The sequence below is a fragment of the Cyprinus carpio genome, chromosome A4, assembly GCF_018340385.1.
Source record: "Cyprinus carpio isolate SPL01 chromosome A4, ASM1834038v1, whole genome shotgun sequence".
NCBI classification, from domain to species: domain Eukaryota; kingdom Metazoa; phylum Chordata; class Actinopteri; order Cypriniformes; family Cyprinidae; genus Cyprinus; species Cyprinus carpio.
This window is the reverse complement of record NC_056575.1, coordinates 6,576,180-6,601,936: the sequence shown is the minus strand read 5'-3', so window position 1 is coordinate 6,601,936 and position 25,757 is coordinate 6,576,180. Positions and strand designations below refer to the sequence as shown.

The following is a 25,757-nucleotide window of genomic DNA, read 5'->3' as shown; positions in this document are numbered from 1 at the left end:
ATACTTACCCATTTTTAAGCGATTCTCGTGCGTGTTGCAGTGCACACAATGCTCATAATACTTCAATACTTAAGTTTAGCTGACTGTTGATTGAGGCCTCTTTGCTTTTAGCTCTCCCTTGTGGAATGAAAAATAAATCATGATACATAACTGATGAACGTTGAGACACTTTTCTGTTTATAGTTATTTAGTTAAATGTTCATGTTGCGCATTTCTCTGCAGTGGTAGTGTAATATAACACAATATGTTTTACTTAACCACAGATTTGAACAACCCCAAACTTTGTAACCATATTGTGTAAGTTCCATTTTTAGTTATTAAATGTTGAAAATGTTACTTAATTCATTCTCTGGTTGTAGGCCAGTGTCCTGCTGGTCAGTTCTCTGCTGATGGTTTCCGTCCGTGTCAGCCTTGCCCACTGGGCACCTTCCAGCCTGAGCCGGGCCGTGTGTTGTGTTTCCCTTGTGGAGGAGGACTCATGACTAAACACACGGGCAGCACATCCTTTAGAGACTGTGAAGCCAAAGGTATGCTGGGAAACACTGCAACTCCTGGATAGCACTTTTTCTTATGTGCTTATATAATTTGCATTCTCTCTTCCCCTTATTTCCAGTTCACTGTGCTCTCGGGCATTATTATAATGCCACCACACACCGGTGCATCCGTTGTCCGGCTGGTACCTACCAGTCTGAGTCAGGACAGAACTACTGCATCACCTGCCCTGGAAACACCACTACAGATTTTGACGGCGCTAACAATGTATCTCACTGCAAAAGTAAGTGCAATTCTTGCAAATCCACTCACAGATCACATAATAAGCAGTGAATTCAAGGGTCTGTCTGTTTTATGTGTAGATCAGTTATGTGGTGGTGAGCTGGGAGATTTCATGGGCTACATTGAATCTCCCAACTATCCTGGCGACTATCCGTCTAATGTGAACTGCGTCTGGAGTATTAACCCTCCGAACAAGAGGCGCATCCTTATTGTTGTACCAGAGATCTTCCTCCCTATTGAGGATGAGTGTGGGGATGTTCTTGTCATGAGGAAAAGTGGTATGGTATACCTGTTGTTTTGGATGCTGGTTAATTATTGCAAGCAAGAAACCAAGTTATTAAGCTCCTCCCCTCTTTTTTTTTCTAGCCCAGCCCACTTCCATTACAACTTATGAGACATGCCAAACTTATGAGCGACCAATCGCCTTCACCTCCCGTTCACGCAAGCTGTGGATCCAGTTCAAATCTAATGAGGGAAACAGTGGAAAGGGATTTCAGGTTCCATATGTCACTTACGATGGTAAGATAAAGTCTGAATACAACCATATACATTTAGGCACCCACATTCACATACAAATCACATACACATACAAATTGAATTGTTGTTGAAAGCAATGTGTTTGTCATTACAGAAGACTACCAGCAACTCATAGAGGACATTGTTCGAGACGGTCGACTTTATGCCTCAGAAAACCACCAGGAGATATTAAAAGTGAGCATATATATTTTCACTACAGCAAGTAACTGTAGTCAAACGTGACTTCATCTACCACTTTTAATTGTCTCTTTCTGTGTTTTCAGGATAAGAACCTGATTAAAGCTCTGTTTGATGTGCTGGCTCACCCTCATAACTACTTTAAATACACCGTGCAGGAATCAAAGGAGATGTTCCCACGATCCTTTATCAAACTGCTACGTTCCAAAGTGTCCAGGTTTCTACGGCCGTATAAATAGAAACCCCGAACATTGCTTCCACGACCCCGGCTCTATCCCCCTCTTTTCTCCACTAGCTCCCAGAAGGCCTCACTACTGCAAGAAGATAAAGACGTTTGGCCTTCATCCTGTCTGAGATTTGTCCATTTGTCCCTTTTTGTCTTTGTTTGTTTGCTAATATTTATGTGCTTGATTTTGCAAAAGCCCTCTTTGGATGTTTGATGTCTACAGTATATATTTGTATATGGATGTATGTATATATATGTGTGTGTGTGTGTGTGTGCGCGTACAAAAAAATTATGTGCAAACTTATGGCATATTAGGACACATACAGATGCACACAGATATATATTCTTGTTTTGAAAAGGTTATTTTCATGCCCCTAATGTGCACAAGGGGTTTTAATATCCTAGTGCACTTAAAGTTTTCTTTTCAAACTGTATGAAAAAAGGAATGGCTTTCCACAACTTAAAAGACCAAGGCAGACAAATGAAAGAAAGAAAAAAAAACTAGATACAAGGCAAAGACTACCTGTCCGTATGAGAGTTAGTGTTACGTGTACGTTGTTTAACTAGTATTTGGAGCTTCAATTGCACTTGAATTTTATATTGTAGAGAGAATAAGGAATCTAAGTTACTTTTTTCTTAATGTTTTTGTTGTGTAGATATGTTTTACTTTGGGTGTAGAAACATGAAATGTCCAAACTTCCCCTCTACAGGATACAGAAAGATATTCTCACCTATCCCTCTCCTGTAAACACAAACAGATTTCAAAATAATCATCTCATAATAAGGTTTTTTGCAGTTTAATATAAAACAAGTGTTGAAGTACCATAATGTTCACTGGGTTTGCTTATAATGTTGCTTACAGTATATCATGTTTTTTAATTTCACATGTTGCAGTTGGTTTGTCATTAATCTGGTTGTTATCGTGCATGGGACATTTGGAGAAATTGTAAATATGGTGATTTTTGGCAAGTCAGATTTTTATTTGAGCTGGTTGTGTCATAAACTCATGGAAATGGACTAGTTTTGATTCAGAACAACAACAAAAAAATCCATTTGGATAAGAGTCTTATGGTCTATTACATAGTTCTAACACATATATTGCACAACATATCACCTTTGTGCTGGGCACAAAGAGACATATTTTGCTCTTCTTGTTGAACTGTGGATGAAAGTCAGAGGCTGTTTGTTAAACAGATGACATAACTGAAGTATGTGAATGTTAACTGGCTAAAAAAAAAAAAAATAAGAGATCAGGTAATTTCCCCTCACAAATCAGCAGAATGCGCTTTTAGGAAGACAAAAAAAAAGATAGTGTGAGTGTCTGTATGTAGTTCGGGTACAGTTTATTTAATATTATTGGCCCATTTTGTTTAAACTGATTTAGTGATCTTTTTTGCAAGTCTATGGACTGTATAGTAGTGCGAAAAAAGTAAAAAAAAAAACAAAAACAACTAAACTAAATGTGCCATAAAGTCACAGAAAGTCATTTGACAGTATTCTGCATACTTTTGCATATATTCCAGTTTGAGAGGGACTGAGGGACGGACTGATCATTCTAAAGCTGCTTTGGTATATAAGCACTTAATCATGCTTGTATTTCTAACATCCACATATGGACAAGGAAACACATTCACTCTTGCATTTAACATAAATAAACGTACCTTCATGCATTACCTAATTACACACAAATGCATTACCTAATCCGTATTAATTATGCGAGCACATAAATTTATGATTTGTGACATAACCACAAAATATCGTTGATCTCTGTGTGTGTGTCTGTTAATCACGTTAATCATAGTCTCATCTGATTACTAAAACAAAGACATGTGACTGCTTGAGGAACTGTTACCATTACAAAAGCAGACGACAAATGTTTGAGATGTAAAATCAACTAATACACACACCTGGATGGCTTCACACACAGATATAAGTAGCTACTTTTACCTTCAGATGGACTGAGTGACTCAAGACTGCTGCTGGTATGATTTGTAAGCTTTATGAATACAGATGTGTAAATTATGTACAAATGTTAATTTTTAATTAGTTAATATTTGCAGTAGAAGGAGACAATATGCTGGGCAAGGTGACAGTCTAACATGTGCAGGACTGTTCTGGAAGGCTAGTGATAGTTTGGAAGGCTTTGATAGTATGCTTCCCATCATCATAAATGACCTCTTTACAAAAGAACTAACAAAATCAACCCAATGAAGGTGTGTAGAAGAGAATGGGAATTATTGTTAAGACCTCACTTTATTAATAAATCATTCAAATCTCATGCTGTGTGTGTGTGTATGTGTGTTGTGCTGACCCTTTGGGTTTCATTTAAAACATTTGTTGCTTTTTATTATATTAGTTAAATTGGTTAAAACTAAATTGAGGTTAAGAAAATTAGAGAAAATGACCCTAATGTAACCCAACCTCATTATGAATGATTTGTCGCCCTCTTGTGGTCATGTTAATATATCCCAAACTATTATGCTGCTGTCTCCCCACAAAGGGGCAGTGTGCAACAAGATTTCGCAAGCAAATTCTTATTGATTAGTTTTTGTGTGCTTTTGCAGAATATTTGATCTCATTTATAAACTAAAAAGGTTGATATTCGTATTTTCATACCTACCAGACAGGTCAAGATTGATATGCGTTTAGTATAAATTCGAGCGAATTAACAAATCCTACTACGGGAAAGGCTTGTCTCATGAATATTAATTACGTACGTGACGTTATCCAGTAGACGCCTAACTGATTGGTTGAAAGAAAGACGTTGATTCTGATTTCGCGGTGGAACGTTTGCGTTTGAGTGCTTCAGCCGGCGTTTAAGAAGGTGTAACGTATACAACGATATAAACCGTCCAAACGTATTTTGAAATGTGTACAAAAGTAGCAAACAGCATGGTAACATTGATTTGGTGAAATTAATATCGATTATTATCGAATATAATATTATAATACGTCGCGAACGGTGCAAATTTTTTGAATAATTTTTCTGTGAACAGCAAAACCGGTTCTTTTAACAACAGCGATGAAGTTACCGTTACATGACGAAAAGCTCTTGGCCATAGTAGGATTCGCAAGAGGAGGAGAGAAAGATCCAGAGCAGCGCGAGGTGGGAGTGTCTCGGACCGAGAGACACACATACCGGGGCACCACGAGACTTCAGTTCAAACAAACCAGCGGGAGCCGCTGCGTTTTCACGCTCTTACCGTTTATCTATCAGGCGTCTTTACCAGCGCGTCTCAGAAAACGTATCGGCGTCAGACGCTTGAGTTTGAATAGGTAAGTTAAGTATATTTCTAGTATGTAAATCAGCACTGCATACTTTTGAATATGCATGAATATATAAATAAGGGTGTGTTTTTATAAACGATGCTCTTCTGTTTGGAAAGCGGATACGGTTACCATAGATACATTCCATTCCAGAACGCTTGTTAAACAGGCGTGATTCATTTTTGGCATTGATATTCTGTGTTGGTTTTATTTCTTGTTATCTAATGGCTTACAATGTTTATCTGGCAGAGGACACATTGTGGTATTCATTTTTGTACATGATGCCATGAGAGTGATGTTTTTGACATGTCGCATTTAGTAGTATTCTGTAGTTACTTAAAGTACAATGCAAAATATTTTGTTGATATGTTATATATATTAGTATGATAATCGTTCAGTCCCATGGTATATGTTTAGTGTGGTACCAACACAGTGGTTTATTGTAAGAGTAAATTATGATATTTTTGTTTAGTTTTCATTTGATCATCTTGTACCACGTAGTTTTACTTAGTTTGCTTAGTCATCATCTATCTTTATGAATTGTTATTCCTTTCATTCTACATATCTCACAGTTTTTTTTTTAGGTGTTTCTAAATGGTTTGAGCGCTCGTGTATTTCTCAAGAAATTTTTGCTCCCCTTTCTTTCAGAGGGCTTTTGTGTCCTCATTTTTTCCCAGACAATTGTCTCTGTTGTGTCGCATCTTTTTTTCTGCCGTCTTGAAAGTGCAGGGAACTCTATTGTTAGAAATGGAAATTGTGGCAGAATGGTTACCATGGCTGTAAGATCTCAGCCGCTAACACACAGTAGAGTGGGACATACCGCCATCAACCGCACGTCTGATTGTGGGTTTTGATAATATGCCGCTGTCACCACTCACATCTCCCTTTATCTTGTATCTCATGCCTTTTTTTCCTCAGGTGTATTGTGGCCACTGGTGTATTGTGATTGAGGGGAAGCATGCAGGCACACTATTCCAACAGCGGAGCTGTACGGTGGGCCAACCACTGAATATGGTTCTGGACCGTCCCAAAGACTTGCACAAGAGCATCTGAGCCCATCTGAAGTGGAAATCCTTTAACTGAGCACCACAGACAAGTGCACGTGAGAGAGAGAAAGTGATAGTGCGTGTTTTGCCATGGCTTTCACACTTTCCGAAATCATGGCAGCCCGACGACAGCAGCAGCAGTCTCAGAGAGGAGGAAGAGGAGTTGTAGAGGTGGACGAATACAGCTCCAACCCGACTCAAGCCTTCACCTTCTACAACATCAACCAGGGTCGCTTCCAGCCGCCACATGTCCATATGTAAGAAACTCACATTTGGTATGGGTCACTATGGTCGACTAGTTGTCCAAAAAGTGTCTTTTTTTTTTTTTTTTTAGATTTTAAGCAGCAGCACTTTAGTTTGCCTTCTGGCGGCATGCTTTGCTTTATCTGTCAGTTAGCATGTCAAACCTCTCTCATGGGGATGTTCAACACCTTTAAAGCACTATTGCTACAGCCATGGACATAGTGCATAAAAAATTATGCTGTTTTTTTAAGCATCTTGCGCCATGAGCGTTGCATTTTTAAAATACCGAAAGCTCCCTATGAAATCACCCAATTGAGTTCAGGTGAGCTAAAGATTTTTAATAATTGTGGGCTTCTTGAAGAGAGAATTTTTTTTTTTTTTTTTACTTATGACTATAGCTGAATAATGCCACTGTTGTGTTTTGTAGAGCGGCTTTACAACATAATTTAAATTTGTCTCATATTTGAAGAAATATGCATCGTTTCTTTTGTATTTTGTAAAGTGCTGTATAAATAAAAGTGACCTGACTTGACCAATCGTTCAGGGAACTAACTAGCTAATTGCTTTAGAAAATTTGTGGTTTTGCACATGCTGTTGTCCATGAGTGGATTTTTTCCACCTAATTGGCCATGTTTCATTGTTTCTCTTATTTATTTTTATTCATGCTAATTTACAAAGGAAAACAGGTCACAACTATATATTTGCAAATGTGTATGAATGTCTGCGTGTGTGTTGTCGGTAGAGTCTGTGTGGTCGACCCAGTAGGAGATGCTCTAAAGTGGGCCATTCTTATTCAAAACTCTGCTTTGTCCCTCAGAGACCCGTTTCTGCAAATACAACTGTGAAGCCGCAAGAGAATGATATATAACCTTATGTATTACCACACCTCTCTCTCCCCCTCTGTCTTTCCACAGGGTAGATCCGTTACCCCACGACAGCCCCAAGCCCCCGGGGTACACGCGGTTTGTCTGTATCTCCGACACACACTCGCGCACTGACACTATTCAGATGCCGTACGGTGACGTCTTACTGCATGCTGGAGACTTCACAGAGCTCGGCCTGCCCAGCGAAGTCAAGAAGTTCAACGACTGGCTTGGTGAGATTTTTTTTCTCTTCTTTTAGAAACCTTTTGTCAGCGACTTAAATTAAAATCAGATCAAAATTTTTACCCAATACTTTTATAGGATCTCTGACTAAATCTGCATACTCTTTAAAGCATTTTCTGCACTGATTTTGTGGCTTTAAATATGATAAAATATATTAAATAGAGCTGAGAGCGCTGCAGTCTTATTCTTAGCAAAAAGGCATTTTCTGATTAAATAATAAATGAACATGCAAGATATGTGGGATGTGTGTAGATCTGTGAATAATCTGCAGAAGCCTAGTTGATGTACTATGAAAACAAAGTACCAGTCCAAAAAGACTATTTATTGAAACTCAGATGGAAAACAGCTCATTCTAAACATTAATAGCTTTGTGATGTCAGCTACAGTAGATATATTTGCATGTCAACAAAATGGAAATTGAGTTCATAAACTCAAAAGCTTTTTTATTTAATATAGATTGTTATTTTCATATCCCTATAGACAATAAAGCACAGAGAACTTTAAACATGGATGATATCAGAAATCCTGAAAATATATATTTTTGAATAAACAGCCTTTGATAAAATACTTTTGAATGCAAAACCTCTAAAGTCCTTTTATCACAAGGAGAATATGTTTATGGAGGTTTAAGATGTTTATCTTATAGACCATCAGAAGCATGTAGAGGTTATTGTCATGATACTTTTTTTATTCATAACTGCTCTGTACACGTGTCCAAAAAGATGGGAATGGCTCCGTAATAAAGAGAATCAGAAGGATGACTGGTGTTGTTTCAGGAGAGAGAATAGAAAGCAGGAGATCTGGATGGATGGATGGAGGTTAGTCAGCGGGGTGCAGGAGACACCAGTAAGATTATGACTCCCGCTCGTGTTTCTCATCTTCTTTCCCGCTATTGATTCTGCGCTGTCCTGCCTCTCTCTTTCTTTCTGTCACGCCGTCCCTGTGCCAAAAAGGAAATTCTCATGTTTGTTCTCGCGTTTTGTCTCTGTATAAATATTTATAACGTGGTTCTTTTTCTCGTCTCTGTATCTTTGCACCTGTGTATCTGAGAGAACTCGCAGTGCACATGCTTCCTTTCTTTATCCAGCAACAATCCTCAGAGATATGATTTACTTTTTACCTCACAATACTTTAAAGTGTGTGCAAATACACACTCAGGCACACACAGTCTCACATGGACTTCCTCAGATGGTGATGCTCTTAACTCTAACCTAGTCTCATGGCCTTTTTCCTTATCAGTTATATATATTTTTTCCTTTTTGTTTCAACACTCTGATGTTTCTGCGAAATCTGTTTCCTCTCTTTTTGTCTGGGCTCTTCGAGACTGCTTGAATTGTCAGCTTTAATATTTCAGCCAGTTTGGGAACTTTAATAATGGAGCATCACCTTAGACCTCAGAGTTGGCATGGTGAATGACGATGCACTGTATAAAAGCAACTCAGAAGAGGTCTGGCAGTGCATGAATTTGTTTATTAATTTATTTATTTTTATAGTGGATAATTTGAATCTAAACTCTAGTTATCAGGTATAACAGAAATTTGCGTAATAGCTCATTAATCTTGTGTTATAGTTGTTACTATATTGTGTGTTTCAGCACATCTGGAACGCTATAATAAAATGGTGCTCATGGTGTGAGATACTGGAAATAAACAGTAAGATGTGTCACAGCAATCAAAGATGTCTGTCTTGTGTGTGTTTACATACACAAAAACATTGCAAAATGGATTGCTGTGGACTAGACTGATAGAGTTATGATCACTGATATGGAAACACATAATTAGTTGTCTTCTAAAGCCACTTTTTGTAATGTCTATGTAATAATTTACTAATCTGCCATAATAATGTGGTTCCTTTATCTTCATTTATAGGCTTTCCGCAGTAAAAAATCATATATATGATCAATTAGATTTATTAATTGACACTACTGTTCAAAAGTTTGGTCGGTAAGGCTTTTGACCATTTGACCACCCTTGTGAACTGTAGATGTCCATTCTGAACTGTTATTGCCCATTTAGTACCTTTTTAAATAATGTACTTTTAAATTTTTTTACTCTTTGTGAAAAGAGCTTTTTTGTCTTTTGATTGGTGACAAAAATGCAAATTTTTCACTCATGTGAGAAATGATAACAGCACTGTCTCATTTGCCGGTTTGTCTGCCCAACCAATTAATTTGAATTAGAATGAAGAAACCTTTAGGAAGTACAGATGTTCATGAATTAACAGTGCTAATATATGAATGTGTAGCAGAAGTGTCGGAGCGCAGTTAAAGCTGTGTGGTTTTAAGCAAATCTGTATCTTCGCAGGTCTCCGTGTATGTTTATCAGTCTTGAATCATTTGCCTGCTGAACGACTGTACTAGCGGGAGAAACCGTGTTGGTATCTTCCCTTTGTATACTTCGGGCTTACACCGACTTGGAGAGCATGCTTCAGGATCATTTCTTGGCTCTTTCAAGAACTGTGCAAAAGGATATATCTGACATGAATTCCCAGTAATCACAAGTGATACTACAACCTTTCTGGAGATCATAGACGTGGCTGAAATCTGCTGCACTGGCTGGGTGTTTTGCTGAAGAATACAATAAATAGTATTTTTTTTTTTTTAAGTTATGTCAGTGCAGACTGTCAGTGCAAATCTGAGATGAAGTTTGCTTGTTTGAGCTCTTGAAAGTTTTTCCCTGTTGTTTTCTGTACGTTTAAGACAATTTGCGTGTAGCCAAGGCTGAATATTTGAGTATGAATTTGTCCTTGAATTGTTTCTCATAAACTTTTTCTAAGTCATTATGTGCAGACCAGGGTTAGAGAAGCAGGTTGAAATGGATAATAGCCTATACTTCTCTTTCTCTCAGGTCAGGAAGGTTCGGCAGTTTCCCCATCTTGTTCTGTCCTGTCCACATTATGAATAATAGATTAGCCCAATGGTGATGTGACAGCTGTGTGGGCTGTGCGAGATGTGTGTGGGGTGGAAGAATCTTGGGAGAAAAGTTTACACCTTTCTAACTCCTTTTCTTTTTTCCTCTCTCTCCTCTCAACTTTGGAGTTTTCCCTCCATTCTCCCTTCTCTGGTCTGTATCTGGAGAGAAAACCATCATGAAACTTTAATGTGCTCTCTCTTTTTCTCCCTTCAAGCTCAACAGCCCTTTTTTTCACCCTGCCATGGGTTTACTCAGCTGAAGGTTTAGCTATGGATTATAAACGAGGAAGCTTGACACTCCTCACATTAAATCTTTGTGTAGTTTTGTGGTTGAATAATTTGTGTCTGTGGATCTTTGTGTGTATGGCATATTGTTTGTTTAGTACTGTAACATCTTAGCTTTTTCATAAATGCTTTTCTTGCAAATTAAAGAAGATTGGTGCAGATTTTACATGGAATATTCATTTAAAAAGTAATAGAATTGCTAGCCCAAAAATTAGGTTTCTGTCATTATTTAACTGTATGCTTTTATTTTTCAATGGAAAACAAAAGGAGAAATTTTGAAAAATGTATTTCTCTTTTCCATTAAATGACGATTCATAGTGACTATGACCGGTCAGGATTTAAAATTGAAATAAAAGCACAACAAATGCAACCAATATAACTCATGCTTCAGATATTTTGTAGTATGATTAAGAGTAGACTGACATTTTCTAATGTAAAAACAAGAATAGAGAAATGAAAAAAAAATGAGTACATAATGAAAAATTTCACCATCATTTCAGTTCTCTATCTGTTGTTTTGTACAGCTATATCTAGACATGCAGTTTTATGTAGAGATTCAGTCTATGTTCTCACCTTGTGCCCTGCCACCTGTGTGTGAGTTTGTGTTTCTTATCCATGGGTGGATGCTGTGTGTGTGTTCCTCTCATAATACTGTGTTTACATTTCACATGGGCACATGAAGAAACACAAAGAACACCTACACTGTTTGTGTGTTTGTGCACGTTGGCAGAAAGATTCTTCTCTCCACTTCTTCAAAGCGTCACTGTTTTCTGTTGAGCTGGGATTATGCACTGAAAAAAGATCTGAAAAGAGGGAAGAGGGCGAACCGAAGGGTTGAAACAAGTGAGAAGTATGTATCAAATAAATCAAATGTCACAAATATGCATTAAAGGGGTCATATCATGCAAAATCAAATCTTCCTTGATCTTTTAAAATAAAAGCATTTGATGCTCTGTCCAAAAAAAAAAAAAAAAAAAAAAAAACAATTTGTTAACTTCAGATAGATAAACACATGGCCACCCACATTTGAACTTTACACTTGGATCAACTCGGATTGATTTATGAATCTGTTGCAGTGTAATCCAGTATTGGATGCTGCAAATTATTTTAGACTAGACCAACAACCCACAGCTCACACATCATAGCATTGCTTCCATTTTACATGCGAAGAGGGCATTTATATAGACATCTTAAAAGCAAAGTTCTGTTTAAAAAATATGCATAATATTACTTCTTTAATAGGATCGAATAGGTAATTTGTAACCCAAATACAAAGGGGAATTCTTAACAATTTGTTCTTAAAATAAAAAAAAACTGTTATGATGAACAAAATAAACATTTAATCAGTCGGCACCATTATCTACACTTGATGTATGTATCGGAAGTTTCAGTTAAAAAAAAAATCAAGAAAAAAAATAAGATAAGATCTCAAAATATGAATATTGAATGCTAAATGCTGAACGCTGTGAAACAGAGAGAAAGGCAGGAATATTCAGATTTTCTTTTTGATGTATTGTGGTGACAAATTATTTATCTGTCTGCTAATGCAACATGACAGTTTTAAACTGAAAATGAAATTTTTGCCTAAACATGACAAAATCTTTCAATATCTTTCAGTGTCCATTTATATTTCACAATACGCCATGATTCAATTTTATTTGAGGCATATGTGTTAAATCTACAGTTATGTTGTTGGCTGATATTTTCTCAGTCAGCCAACTTACAAGAAAGTGCACATATCAAGTAGGTGGCAAACGTCTCACAGAATGTCTGCAGCATCACATGCACAGCGTGAGACAGCGCGGTAATCCTCTTGAATGAGCTCTGAATTTTGGAGGTTGGAGGATTTGCTCCATCAAAGTCCAAAGACCACCCACCAGAACAGAAATGACAATAGCACTCAAATCTGGACACTTCCTCTGGGCTTATGCACCTCTAAATCCCTGACTCTAATGGTCCACACACAACACATGCACACAAATATGTCAATGGTGCAGCTCACAAGACATGTTTAAGGGTGAGACGTTTTGTATGACAAGTGCTTGTGTGTGTGTCTGAGTTGTTGAACATGCTATTTTCGCTGCACGTATGTATCTGTGTGAACACGCACGGGCCTGCATTCATCTGCTTTAATTGCGTTCTTTTTGAAGTGAATGGAACAGAAGCTGTCTGTTAGATTCACAGTGAAATTTAAGCTACTGCTGCCTTGAAAGTGCTTTTGAAATCAAAGACAAAGGGCCCAAGAAGATAGAAACTAATAACAACAAGCAGCACACACTCGTCCATGTGTCTGAAATAGACGTTTTGGGCTGAAATCAGCATGCTTTTTTCTTTCCCGTTTCCCGCTCCTTCCCATCACAAAAGCTTTGGGCTCGTCTTTTCCGTGCTCCCTCTTGCTGGCATTTTGTATTTGTGTGATTGATTGCTTCCAAAGACTTTTTTTTTTTTGCTTTGTGTTTTTAAGAGAATGACTCCATTGTAAAATGGTGATTCTCTCTGTAATTCTGCCTTTGAAGGAGTCTGGCCGTTTGTGGAATCTATATGAGAGAGAAAGGGAATGCGAGAAGGAAAGAAAAGAAAGGCAATGAGTACACGGAGATGAACATATGCACCGGGAGATTTTCACACTTTTGCAGTGCCTACACATGTATGTGAAACCGATGTTGCACAACATAAACACAATATGGAATAGTTATCTTTTTTTGGATGCGAGGATGCACGTTAGCAAATGACTTTATGTGGTGAGAATATAAATGAGCAGAAGGAGAACTGGTGGGTCGTGATCTCAAAAAACAGGATTGTGGATGGCAGGGGGGAAAATGCTAAATTAAAACATTACAAAGCAACTAAACATATAATTGTGCATAATTAGGATAGTTAAATAAACAGGCTTATTGACTTTTAAAATCCCATCCCTGTATCTTGACAGGCTGTGCATCTAATTGAGCACTATGGCATTTTCCCACTACTGTATTTTTTATTTTATTTTATTTTATTTTTTATTTTATTTTATTTTTTAAAGCGTTTATTTCATTTGCATGCTAAATCAGTTTGAATACAAAGACCAGTTAAGAACCATTGTAGTAAATGACAATGTATAGTTGACAGGGTGATCGAGACCCTGAAGTGAAGCAGAGGGATCTGATGTGACTCTGAAAGGATTTATTTTGTGATGAACAGCTAACTGTACATTGTTCCACTTTTTACATGGATATTTACATAATGAATATCTATTATATGAGCAGAAACAGACATAGCGATTACAAGAAATGTGAAGAAATCTGTTGCCTGGTACAACAAAATCAGACTGGAGTATTCCATAGAGGCGTGCAATATAGAGGGTGTATTGACAGCTGTCTGAGAAATTGATGTTGAATTATGGATTTTACATGCATTAGATTTAGAAGATATGAACTCTCTTAAATCTGCTTGGAAATCAAATCATGTCATGGTAAAGAAAACAATTGAGCTGGAAGGTAGTTCTTTATTACGTGTATTACAAAAGTGTTGAGCAACCATAAAAGATATCAGAGCTTTGCCTCTGGAAGGATGCTTTAAATCTCCAAAACTCCTGTGCTGATCCTTGTGAAGCATCTGCCACACACACACACAAAACTCTCAAATTTTGCCCACGTCTTACTTTTACGATCAGCTCTCAGTGATGGTAAAATTGTGCCTATGGCCGCAGATTTTTTAGAGGTGCTATGGAGTATTGTGTGTGTGTTAAGTGTCAGGCAAATTGCTGTTAAGTCACACGTTTTGAACATAAGCATGTGTGAGAGACTGTGTGTGTGTGTGCGCGCTCTGTCATTTTTATTTTATTTTTTTTGTAGGTCCTCAAAACCAGCACCCCCCACATCCTTCCCGCCCACAATTTAATTGCTGCTTTTCAGGGACGCGCTTGGCTGCGTATTTGTCAAAACACAGGCTGACTGAACTCTCCGTCACACCTCAAGCCTTACACTTTCTGACGTGTCTCATCTCTTTTATGACACTTTTCAAATAAAGGGAACATTTCCAGATGTTTGGCGTAATTTCGCCTCGGATCGGCAGGGCTGCGGGGAGAGCGATTTGGAGAGAGGAGATTTGTGGGGACAGACTGTCTTTGTGTTTGTCAGGCGTGGACAGGTTCGCTCCCCGGTGCGGTGAAAATTTTATAGAACCGTGAAAAATGTAGACGGAGACGGAATGGGGAATAATAATATTTGTGCTTTTATTGATGTCAGAATTATGAAGTGCTACATTAATTTCCATTGTTCCAGAGAAAAGCCGAAAACAAGTTTTTTTATAAGAGTTCTGCATCATTTTCTGATTTATTGCAAGCTGAAAAACATAAAAATACCCATATCTACCAACTTAATACCTCAAGGAGAATGGTGTAGCCCACCTTATTGGCAGGCCCACTCGGCATCTGTGCCTCCAGAAAGCAGCGCAGATTTCCACACAGTATTCGTCCGCCTGCCACTCACAGCACTACACATTCCCCTTCCATGTGTTCATTTATTAAATATTTTGGTTAATTCAATTATGATTTCAGCTACCAATAAAATAACAGAGTCTCTAAGCTCTGTTTAACACTTTTGCATGTTTGAACCATATAAGGAATTATAAAGTCATGGTGATAGCTATAGCGATATTGATTTTCTAGTTATTCTTAGGTCAGATCAGATAGAAATAGCTTTTTTGAGTGCATTGTCTATCAAATGATTCATAAAAGTCCTTGTAACCACAAATGAATTGGAAAGAATTTACTAGTAAAAAGTGTTGGGAGACCTGCATTTACTTAACATGGCAACATTGCATGAATTAATGATGAATAAAAAAATAAATAATGATACTCATTTAAAGAAGGCACTTCATCATGATGGCTCTTTTCTCTTTCCTCAGGCACTCTGCCATACGAGATAAAAATTGTTATAGCCGGGAATCATGAGCTGACGTTCGATCAGGAGTTTATGGCGGACCTGATAAAGCAGGATTTCTACTACTTTCCTTCGGCCTCCAAACTCAAGCCGGAGAACTATGAGAACGTTCAGTCCCTGCTCACCAACTGCATCTACCTGCAGGACTCTGATGTTACCGTCAGGGGCTTCCGCATCTACGGCTCACCGTGGTAAGTCTCTCTATCGCAAGCGCGCACTTTCTCAAGTCTTCCTGTCACTGTGTTTGTCACCATATGTTGTTGTGTTGTCCCTTCCCCCTCAAGTCTTCCTCATTTTTTGCTCCTTCTTCCCTCATTCTGTCTATCTCTCTTGTTAACACTTCTTTTGCCAACCTTACATGTCCTGCAATTTACCTCTGTGCCAGTGTGTGAGAATAAGTAGGTGTGTTTGTGTGACTTTTAGGTGCTGTGTTTTTTGTTTAGTAGGTGATGTATTGTAACTGCATGCCAGGTAATAGTTTTTTTTAAATGAATTTGTCCTGCACAACAGTGTGTGTGGATGTATTTTCTAAACTTGTAGGAGCAAAAATGTCCTTACGAGAATAGTAAAACACAATGAAACGACATGGAGGTGTCGCTAAAACGAAAAACAAATTCGTAAAGGGGCTAAATGATGTTTTCTTTTATAACTAAAAGGTGTCTCTAGTAATTATAGGTTTAATATGTTTATATTAAAACCAATAAATGTGAAAGATAATTAATCAGAAATAGATATTTCAATAATAATTATAAAGAATAATTATTATTGTTAGAATAAAATAAAGAATTTATTTTTATTATAGTTTATAAGTTTCAATAATTACTGTTTAATACTACTGCTCCTCCTACTACTACTATTATTATTATTATTTACAATATTATATGTTTATTAATATTATTATATATTTATTAATACGTTGGGCATTTTGAATAAATAAATTAATAGTATTTATTTTATTTTATGTATGTATGTTTTTTTTTAGGTAGGGCAGTATTTCAAATGATGATGATGATGATTATTATTTTTATTATTATTATGATCAAATTTATAACTATTTTATAATTTATTTTCTAAACAATTATTATTAAATAAATAGTATTTATTTTTATTTATTGAAAAAAAGTTTTCATTTAGGAGTTAGGGCTTGGTTTGGTAGTGAACAACCAACAATAGAAGTGCATGCTATTTTAATTTTTATAGCTATGTGTGAGGGGTGTAAAGTGTGTGTGTGTGTGTGTGTGTGTGTGTGTGTGTGTGTGTGTGTGTGTGTGTGTGTGTGTGTGGCCCATCTAAGGTGTGTTCATTGACAGGCGGCTTCTGCAAATATCACAGTAAGCCCTTATAACATCAGAGTTGATAAATAAGCATTTATTTGTGTGTGTGTGGCTTGTCAAGTTGATGGTGTTTACAACAGTCATGAACTTGTGAGCTAGATTAAAACCATCTAGTACTAATCCACTCCGATATGTCCTGACAGAAATCCTCATCTTGTGCCAGCATGCTTGTGTGTATGCGTGTTTACACCATGCAGACCTAATAAAACCACTGAGATCTGGTAATAGCGTTCCACCATAGGGGAAGACAGACAGAAAGTGTGTCTGCGAGCTTCTGTCTGTCTTTTATCATCATCTCCCTCTGTGTCTGTCCATCTTTATCGGCTTCTTCATCTACTGCTCTGTTCCTAAAGCTGTCTATTGAGACTGTATTTTAAGATACATTAAGTGTGAATGTTGTTCCAAATGGTAGGCAACTTATTTGGTACCTTGTTTTAGCCAGATTCTTATCAGTGCATGTATCCTTTACAGAGAAAACAATCCCAGAATGATCCCAGGATGAATTGGGGAAAAATGTATTCCAAATCAATCACTTATGAGGTTTCATTTCATTTAAGACGTGCCTTAGAAGGCGGCTGCCTAGTCAGAAGTTAGAAGGCAGTAGGTTTTTGAGCTGAGTTTATGTTGTCCATCCAACTACTCAGAAGTTTAGTGGAGACCACAGCAACATCAATTCACTTCTCTTTATCTCTCTCTTATCAAGTTCTTTTTTGCCTTTCACTTTATCTGCATTGTCAGAATTTTTTTTTACATTTGAACCTTCAGGAGTACAAAAGCTAGTCACTTGTACAGGACACCTTTTGTGCCTTATCTACCACTAAAGGGTGCATATTGGTATTAATATACATCCTTTAGCGGTATATCAAATGTTTACATTTTCACAGTACTGCCTCAGTTATAATCTTTTGTACCCCTAAATGTACAATATTTGTACTTTTTTTTCTAACAGTGCAAGTACATTTTTACATTTTGTCAGTGAGAGCAGTTCAAACACAGTTTAGTCATTTTTGACACATTCTTGTGTTCAAGAACACCTTCAGCACAGCTGAATGAAACAAAATGTAGAGGTCTTGAGTAGAAGCATCAGGACCATTTGTACCTGCTCTGATTTATTAAGCAAAGTGGAAATTGTGGTTATTGATTTTCTTTTTTAAATAATTTGGCCTGCACAACAGTGTGTGTTGGTGTAATTTCTAAACTTGTAGGAGCAAAAAAGAATAGTAAAATGCAATGAAATTACATGGAGATAATGCTAAAAAAGAGAGATTTGTCTTAAGAGATTTGTTATAGGATTTGTCTCTTGTATTTGTAATTTGTTCATATTAAAATGACATAGTACATAATAAATGTAAAAGACCAAGTAACAGTAATTAATAATTGTTATAAATAAAAAATTTAAATAGCAGTAATTGTTATAGTAATTTTATTTATTTTATTTTTATTTTATTAAAAAAATGAGTTTTTGGCTCACATTTAACAAAAACCCACCAATTCACTATCTCAACAAAATTTGGATTATTTATTTGAAAAGTATATAATTAATTAGATTAATTTTTTTATTTGGGTGGTGTGTTTAATTTTAATGTTTATGTACTCACTACTTGGTAGGGGCTCCTTTTGCTTTAATTACTGCCTCAGTTCGGCGTGGCCCAGGTTTCTTTGACAGTGGCCTTCAGCTCATCTGCATTGTTTGGTCTCTTGTTTCTCATTTTCCTCTTGACAATACCCCATGGATTCTCTATGGGCTTCAGGTCTGGTGAGTTTGCTGGCCAGTCAAGCGCACCAACACCATGGTCATTTAACCAACTTTTGGTGCTTTTGGCAGTGTGGGCAGGTGCCAAATCCTGCTGGAAAATGAAATCAGCGTCTTCAAAAAGCTGGTCAGTAGAAGGAAGCATGAAGTGCTCCAAGATTTCTTGGTAAACAGGTGCAGTGACTTTGGTTTTCAAAAAAACACTATGGACCAACACCAGCAGATGACATTGCACCCCAAATCATCACAGACTGTGGAAACTTAACACTCGACTTCAAGCAACTTGGGCTATGAGCTTCTCCAACCTTCCTCCAGACTCTAGGACATTGGTTTCCAAATAAAATACAAAACTTGCTCTCATCTTAAAAGAGGACTTTGGACCACTGGGCAACAGTCCAGTTCTTCTTCTCCTTAGCCCAGGTAAGACGCCTCAGGAGTGGCTTAACAAGAGGAATACAACCACTGTAGCCAAATTCATTGACACGTCTGTGTGTGGTGGCTCTTGATGCCTTGACCCCAGCCTCAGTCCATTCCTTGTGAAGTTCACTCAAGTTCTTGAATCAATTTTGCTTGACAATAATCAGGCTGCGGTTCTCTCGGTTGGTTGTGCATCTTTTTCTTCCACACTTTTTCCTTCCACTCAACTTTCTGTTAACATGCTTGGATACAGCACTCTATGAACAGCCAGCTTCTTTGGCAATGAATGTTGGTGGCTTTCCCTCCTTGTGAAGGGTGTCAATGATTGTCTTCTGGACAACTGTCAGATCAGCAGTCTTCCCCATGATTGTGTAGCCTAGTGAACCAAACTGAGAGATCATTTTAAAGGCTCAGGAAACCTTTGCAGGTGTTTTGAGTTGATTAGCTGATTGGCATGTCATCATATTCTAATTTGTTGAGAATATAGTTTCAGGAAATTTTTGTATTATTATTTTGTGAATTTGTTTTTTTTTTTTTTTTTTGATTCAAAATCATCACAATTAAAAGAACCAATGACTTAAACTACTTTAGTCTGTGTGCACTGAATTTATTTAATACACGAGTTTCACAATTTGAGTTGAATTACTGAAATAAATGAACTTTTCCATGACATTCTAATTTATTGAAATGCACCCGTATATATTTATTTATTTATTTATTTATTTATTTTATTGGGAAAAGTTTATTATAGAGGTAGGGAAATATTAATATCATTATTATTATTATCATCATCATCATTTTAGTTGTAGTCATTTTATTTATAATAAATAAATGAATTAATTTATTAATTACTTATTTTTTTATTTGGCTTTTAAAAGTGAGGTTTAAAAACAACAAACAAAAAACTGCTAATAGACTATCTTGCCATACACTTGTATAAAAAAAACAACAACAGCTAAGCAGTTTAAAAAAAAGGTGTTGTTTTTCATTTGATCATGTCTTATCTCATCTAGTATACAAAGTGACCAGGAGAGCCATTCGTTGGTTTTTAAAAAAATATATAAATAACTTGAAACATGACACTATCACAGCGCTCATTGCGCAAGATGATAAAAAACAGCATGAGTCTTGATGGCCAATGACATCCATCTGCATGTATGCGGCTGTAGCTGCCATGCATTAAATCCTCTAAGAGGGTTGTACTGTGCAGATCAAATGCTAAATTAAATACCTCTACTACAATAGAAATGAAATAATAATAGTCTAGTCGACCTCTTTGATCAACTATCCGGTTGTTGGACCCCTCCCTACTTGTAATATGCGTGCTTTCACGCACACAACTAAATGAGATCTTGGCACGTTGCATTATTTCCTAAATCCTGACTATTTGTCATGTGGTGATTCTGGAATGAAAAGAACTGTATGGGGGAAACATGTGGCTTGTTTTTCTGTTCTGCTGACGCTAATGCAAGTTTACAAGTCATTTGTCATCCGCAGATCTGCAAATGCAGAGACACGTGGTGCATTTGTGTCTATTTGTGTGTGTGTGTGTTTGTGTGAGCTGGTGTGGGTGGATAAGGTATTAAGGATGGCTGTCCCTTTCAGAGAGCGTGAAGCAAAAAACAATGTGTAGGACCCACAGCACATATCGCTCTGAGCTAAACACACTCACATGCACACATAGCCTAAACTTTCCCACATCTCCTGAGTATGCGCTCATATGGACAGTTACTCACAGACACGGTGACAAGTCACGATGATGCTTGGTGAACACAAACACATCCTGTGTGCCCTGCAGGGGGTTACCGTCAGTGGAAAGCTGCTAGCTGAATGTTTATGCACCAGCTGTAAAAGAGCAGGTAGAAGGTAATTGAGAAAAGTGCATTTAAACTCAGGAGATGAAAATGAAGTTGCAATGAAATCAAAAGTCTTTTGGTGGTAAATAAGATTGTGGTGGATTGGAAAATTCCAAAAAAAAGTGTCATTTTTGGACTTTTTGCTCTATTATTTGGGTAGTTGACCTGACGTCAGGCAGTGTCCTGCAGTGAGGCATGCTGTACTATTTTGAAAAACATTTATTGTTGATGATTTTTTTATTATTCATATTCATTTAGAAATGTGCATTTATTCATTTAGCAGACATTTTTATCAAAGTGATTCATCTTCAGGAGGCAAGAGCATGAGAAGTTATAGCAATACAATGTTTCAAACATCGTCCAGAATAGTGCAAGCTAGAACAAGGAGGGAATGGAATGTAATTTGTACTGTAAAATTAATTTGTAATACTGCAGAAATTCCCACAGGGGGAAAAAAACTGTAAATGAGCTTGCTTTAAGATTGTGAGTGTAAAACTTACTTATTTTTCTCCTTAGAAAAAAGACCTTAGTAATGTCATTTCTCCTCTAGAGTTCAAACTGATATCTAAACCATGTCAAAAAACCTGTGTACAATACTGATTTTGGCACAAATATATATATATATATATATATATATATATATATATATATATATATATATATATATATATATATATAAAAACCTGGTTGCCAACATATATGTGTGTAGGTTTACATGTTATTGTAAACATGTTTCAGTCTTTAGAAATTTTGTTATTGCGTTTATGGATTACAAAAATTTTTAAAGTAGTTTTAGTATTTGGATTATATATATATATATATATATATATATATATATATATATATATATATTGTAATATAATGTGAATTTTGTAGTATGTAAACTGTTTATAGTTTTATTTTATTTTTTATTTTTTTTATAAAAGATAGCAAAGATTTCAGGATGACATCATCATGTGGAGTTATTTTAGTCATACTGCTCACCCCGTATGTGTGTATGTATGTGGGATTTAAGCATTTTTAATTATGTTGTTTAAAATCAGTGACCGCTATTAAAACGTGTGTCCTGAGAAAGATGCAGAGAGGAGGAGAAGAGAACGAAAAGAGGAGGGGATAAAGCGTAAAGAAAGCAGACTTTTTTCCCTAGTAAAAGTGAGATGAAAATAGAAGAAATGTTCGCTATCCATTGACTCCACGAGGAATAATTAATGCCAGAGATGCAAAAGACTCCGTAATTAGATTTTTTAATTATTGAGGATTTGCTTCTCCTCTGTAGTGCCCAATTAAAGAAGCTCATCAAAACAAAAAGAAAGTAAAGTGAAAGACAGAGAGGATGTGTGTTTTCTCCTCGTCTTTTCTGGTGTACCTGTCTCCCTTGTGTTTGATGACTCCTCTTCACTGATGAAGGGGACACGGCACGAGATGCTAATGAACGGCCCTTCATTTGGATGAAGCAAATGATTAAAAAGGAATAGAGGAGGAACTGAGCCTAATGATGGAGAGGTAGAGGCCAGTGTGGTGGTGGATGTATATAAAACAGCTCGTTTAACTGCTTGACCTTGTCGGCGCAGCTGTGTGAATTAATTAAAGTGGCGGCTGATGTGGAGAGTGATTTGAAAAAAGAGGAGAGATTAGTACAGTATCAGTCGTGTCTCCCCATGGGGAAAAGAGCTCACTGCTTCGGCTATGTAGGGCTGGCCACAGGAGGACCTCCTCAATTAACATCTGAGATGCCTGAGGGAGAGGGGGGTGTTGGATCGGCCTAGTCCTGTCATGTAGACCCCTCATGCTCACACACTTGAATTAGCCGCTATAAACACAGAGAAGTAATTCAACCATGTCTCTTTCCAGCTGGTTGGTAAGATCTTGTTTTTGTTTTGTTTTTTTACATGCTTTTTCACGTGATTCATGTCTTGGGCTTCAACTACCAGGCATGCATTATAGGCTTTTATGAGACTGTTTAGTAGCAAGATAGTAAAGTATAAGAATAGGAAAAAGGTTAGAAGAGACAAATAGTCTTATTTTATTTTCATGACAAAAATGCAAATGTAAGTGTATCTGTAAACTTTCATATATTACTATTTTTTAAACCCAGTTTGTTGTCCAGTTATCCGTTATTCAATTGAATTAATTAAAATGGGCACTTTAGTCCTGTTTTTTAATTAATTAATTAATTAATTTTAAACCACCATTTTTTGCTTATTAAAAAAAAATAGACCATTTTATTGTTACGCAGAACAGTCTGAACAGATTGTTGTCGTTGTCCAAATTTTAAAGAATTTAAATTAACACTATGGTCCAGTTTTGTTTTGTTTTTCTTTTGTATTTATCAATTAATTCATTTAAAAAATTTTTTTTAACTATATAGGCCTAAAATAAAATTATATAATATACTGTAATAACTTTATATTTTGTTATATCAATAATATATTGATACAGTATATGGATCACAGATAAACATAGTTACATGTTTTGATCCATATTTTAAATATCTAGTGGAATTTTTAGCACTGTGCCATTCGTTCCTCAAAACCTTTTTAATATCTAACTCTGATAACTGCAAATTATATGCATAATCACTGGCTATACTTTGAAACATCAGCAACAAACTGTTTTTTGCAAATAATTAAATAAACGTTGAGCATTGGTCCAAGGGTTATCCTCTAATGCTTTACTCCGTAGAGTTAAATGCATTAGGGAATGTTGACATGAATTGGGGGGATTTGAGGTTTGGTCATTATTGTGATGATTTTAGTTTTTGGGTGTTTTCAGTCTGATTTCTATGTGTCAGTCATTCTGCTGGCAACACGATAGAAACAAGAAACGTTTTTTATTTAAAGCGACTGACTGTGGGGCTTCATGTCTTGGTTAGATGTTACCTGTAAATTGGTCTCCAAGGCAAAACTCCTCGCTCATACTGTGCTTGTGTCTTCGCACATATGTGAGTGTGCGCAGCTTTGGGGACTTTCTTTACATTCTCATAAACGCTGAATTTGTTTACCTGCAAAACAGACAAGATAATTCAGTTTATCTCTGTCCTTCTACATAACATCACCCACTTTATCAGTCGTGTTCTGCATCCAACTGTGACATGAATTGAAAAAAAAAATGATCAAGAGAATAAATTATACACCTTATTAAGCAAAAGATGGACCATACAATGGTTCATACCCATCCTGCATTCATCTTGTCCTCCCTCTCTTGTGTCTTTTTCCGGCTGCTGCCTCTTCAGTGCTGGTTGTGGCGTGTGGTCGGGTGTCAGAATTAGCTGCCCCACAGCGATGGCTAATCAACACACTTTCACAGTTCCTGAGGAGGAGGATATGTAACCCTCTCCCTCCCTTTTCCTCTTTTTCTCTCCTTCCCTCACAACTCCTTTCTTTTCCGCGCTCCTCTTTTCTTCTCCGTCTCCCTCCTCCTGGAGAACTTGGAAATAATTTGAGTCTCCTGGGTTTTTACACATTCTAATTTCCAACTAAATGGGACATCTGTTTGAGAAAAGGATGATTTGCCACGGTTGCTACGGCAACTATAACTCTGTGGGAAAGAGAGGGAAGAGGGAGGAAAAAATGTCCAGCAGTTACACAGGCGGAATTAGCCGCTGATTTTTAGCAGCATCGTCACAATCCCAGACAAGCACTTCTGCGCTTCATCTGCTACGCTACCTCACTTTCTACATGTTAACTCTCTCTCCTGATCATTACACCACTCTTGCTCTCTATTCTGAACTGGATATTTATTTTCTTCGCACAGCTGTGGAGGAATGAAATGTGGTACCATGTTGGCAAAACTTGTGTGGCTAGTATTTTTGCCACCAATTAGAGCTGGAGACATTTTATTCCCTTACACTGATGCAAATTCACACAAATATGATTATCTGGGGTATAAGGGTTCCTACAAAACCATTCATTTTTTTAAGATCCTCATTTAAAAACTTAATGCATTGCTGTTGTATGAGAAAAAATCTAAATCTTTGGTAAAAGTAATGGTATTGTTCAGTGTCAGAAATGTTTTTTTCTTTTAGCTTTTTTTCTACAAAACAGTTTTTTGTCCATTTGTGTTTATCGAATAAATTATATGAATTAATAAATTAAAATGGTCACTATGTATTGGCCAGTGTCCGTTTTATTTTTAACCTTTTATTTATTTATTTATTTAGACTTTTAATAAGGGCATTTTTCTTCAATAAACACATCTATTTATTAATTCATATAAATTAAAAAATTCAAGTTATATGCTATACTATACTACACTTTAGATATGCCTAAAATACAGTATTTTAATATATTATAATTTTAGATATTGTTATGTCCATAATATATTATGTATATGGATTAAATATAATTACATTTTTTATCCACATTCTAAATATCTAGGGCAATTTGTGTTGCTGAATTTGTATGATTTTTGTTAAATACATTTTTATAAATAACATTTAAAATGCCTTGCATTTGTACTGAAACAATATAAATGGCTCCTCATGACACTAAGATGTCACTGAAAGTTTCAGGCAAGCTGAGACACAAAAATCGAGTTGAAATTGTATCAAACTGCGTCTCTCAGCTGAACCGAAAGGCCGTGCTGGTAAGCCAACACAAAGCACATTAACACAGCAGGAGTAAGTTTCTATGACCTGACCGGTTAACCTTGTGTGTGTGTGTTTGTGTCTTCATTACCCAGAAGGCAATAGCTTTGCGTTGCTCCAAGCCACTCCATAAGACAGTCTCATCTCTAACACACATGGTCATTGATACACGTTCACACTCATTTACAAACACACACACATATACACACACACTGGTGCTGCTGTCCTGCACCTGCTCCTCACAGTTCAGACTAGAGGGGCCTGGCGACAGCTCATCTTTCTCTCACAAACACACACACACACCTCAGTATTTTCCTT

The 25,757-nt window shown here is 36.7% G+C and overlaps 2 protein-coding genes and 1 long non-coding RNA gene across 5 annotated transcripts in view; 2 read left to right on the top strand and 1 right to left on the bottom strand.

The window, feature by feature from the left end:
• Positions 1-3,992, top strand: part of LOC109051697 (signal peptide, CUB and EGF-like domain-containing protein 1) — a 61,062-nt gene extending 57,070 nt beyond the window's left edge. For both annotated transcript variants that reach the window (XM_042738916.1, XM_042738908.1), the window contains 6 exons: positions 360-527; positions 614-775; positions 855-1,052; positions 1,141-1,293; positions 1,406-1,485; positions 1,575-3,992. In XM_042738916.1, coding sequence (XP_042594850.1) covers positions 360-527; positions 614-775; positions 855-1,052; positions 1,141-1,293; positions 1,406-1,485; positions 1,575-1,727 — 914 coding nt within the window. In that variant the 3' untranslated portion in view covers positions 1,728-3,992. The remainder of the gene's footprint in view (positions 1-359; positions 528-613; positions 776-854; positions 1,053-1,140; positions 1,294-1,405; positions 1,486-1,574) is intronic.
• A 501-nt stretch (positions 3,993-4,493) lies between these two features.
• Positions 4,494-25,757, top strand: part of LOC109051685 (metallophosphoesterase domain-containing protein 1) — a 34,212-nt gene continuing 12,948 nt past the window's right edge. The window contains exons 1-4 of one of the 2 annotated variants that reach the window (XM_042738926.1): positions 4,494-4,990; positions 5,900-6,284; positions 7,185-7,366; positions 15,460-15,685. In XM_042738926.1, the coding sequence (XP_042594860.1) occupies positions 6,118-6,284; positions 7,185-7,366; positions 15,460-15,685 (575 nt within the window). In that variant the 5' untranslated portion in view covers positions 4,494-4,990; positions 5,900-6,117. The remainder of the gene's footprint in view (positions 4,991-5,899; positions 6,285-7,184; positions 7,367-15,459; positions 15,686-25,757) is intronic. The other variant, XM_042738933.1, reaches the window with a different exon arrangement.
• Positions 11,273-24,164, bottom strand: LOC122139766. Its single transcript, XR_006156520.1, has 4 exons — positions 24,026-24,164; positions 23,734-23,855; positions 20,735-20,843; positions 11,273-11,375 (listed from the first exon to the last, which is right to left on the bottom strand). It is a non-coding gene; the product is annotated as an uncharacterized LOC122139766 (long non-coding RNA).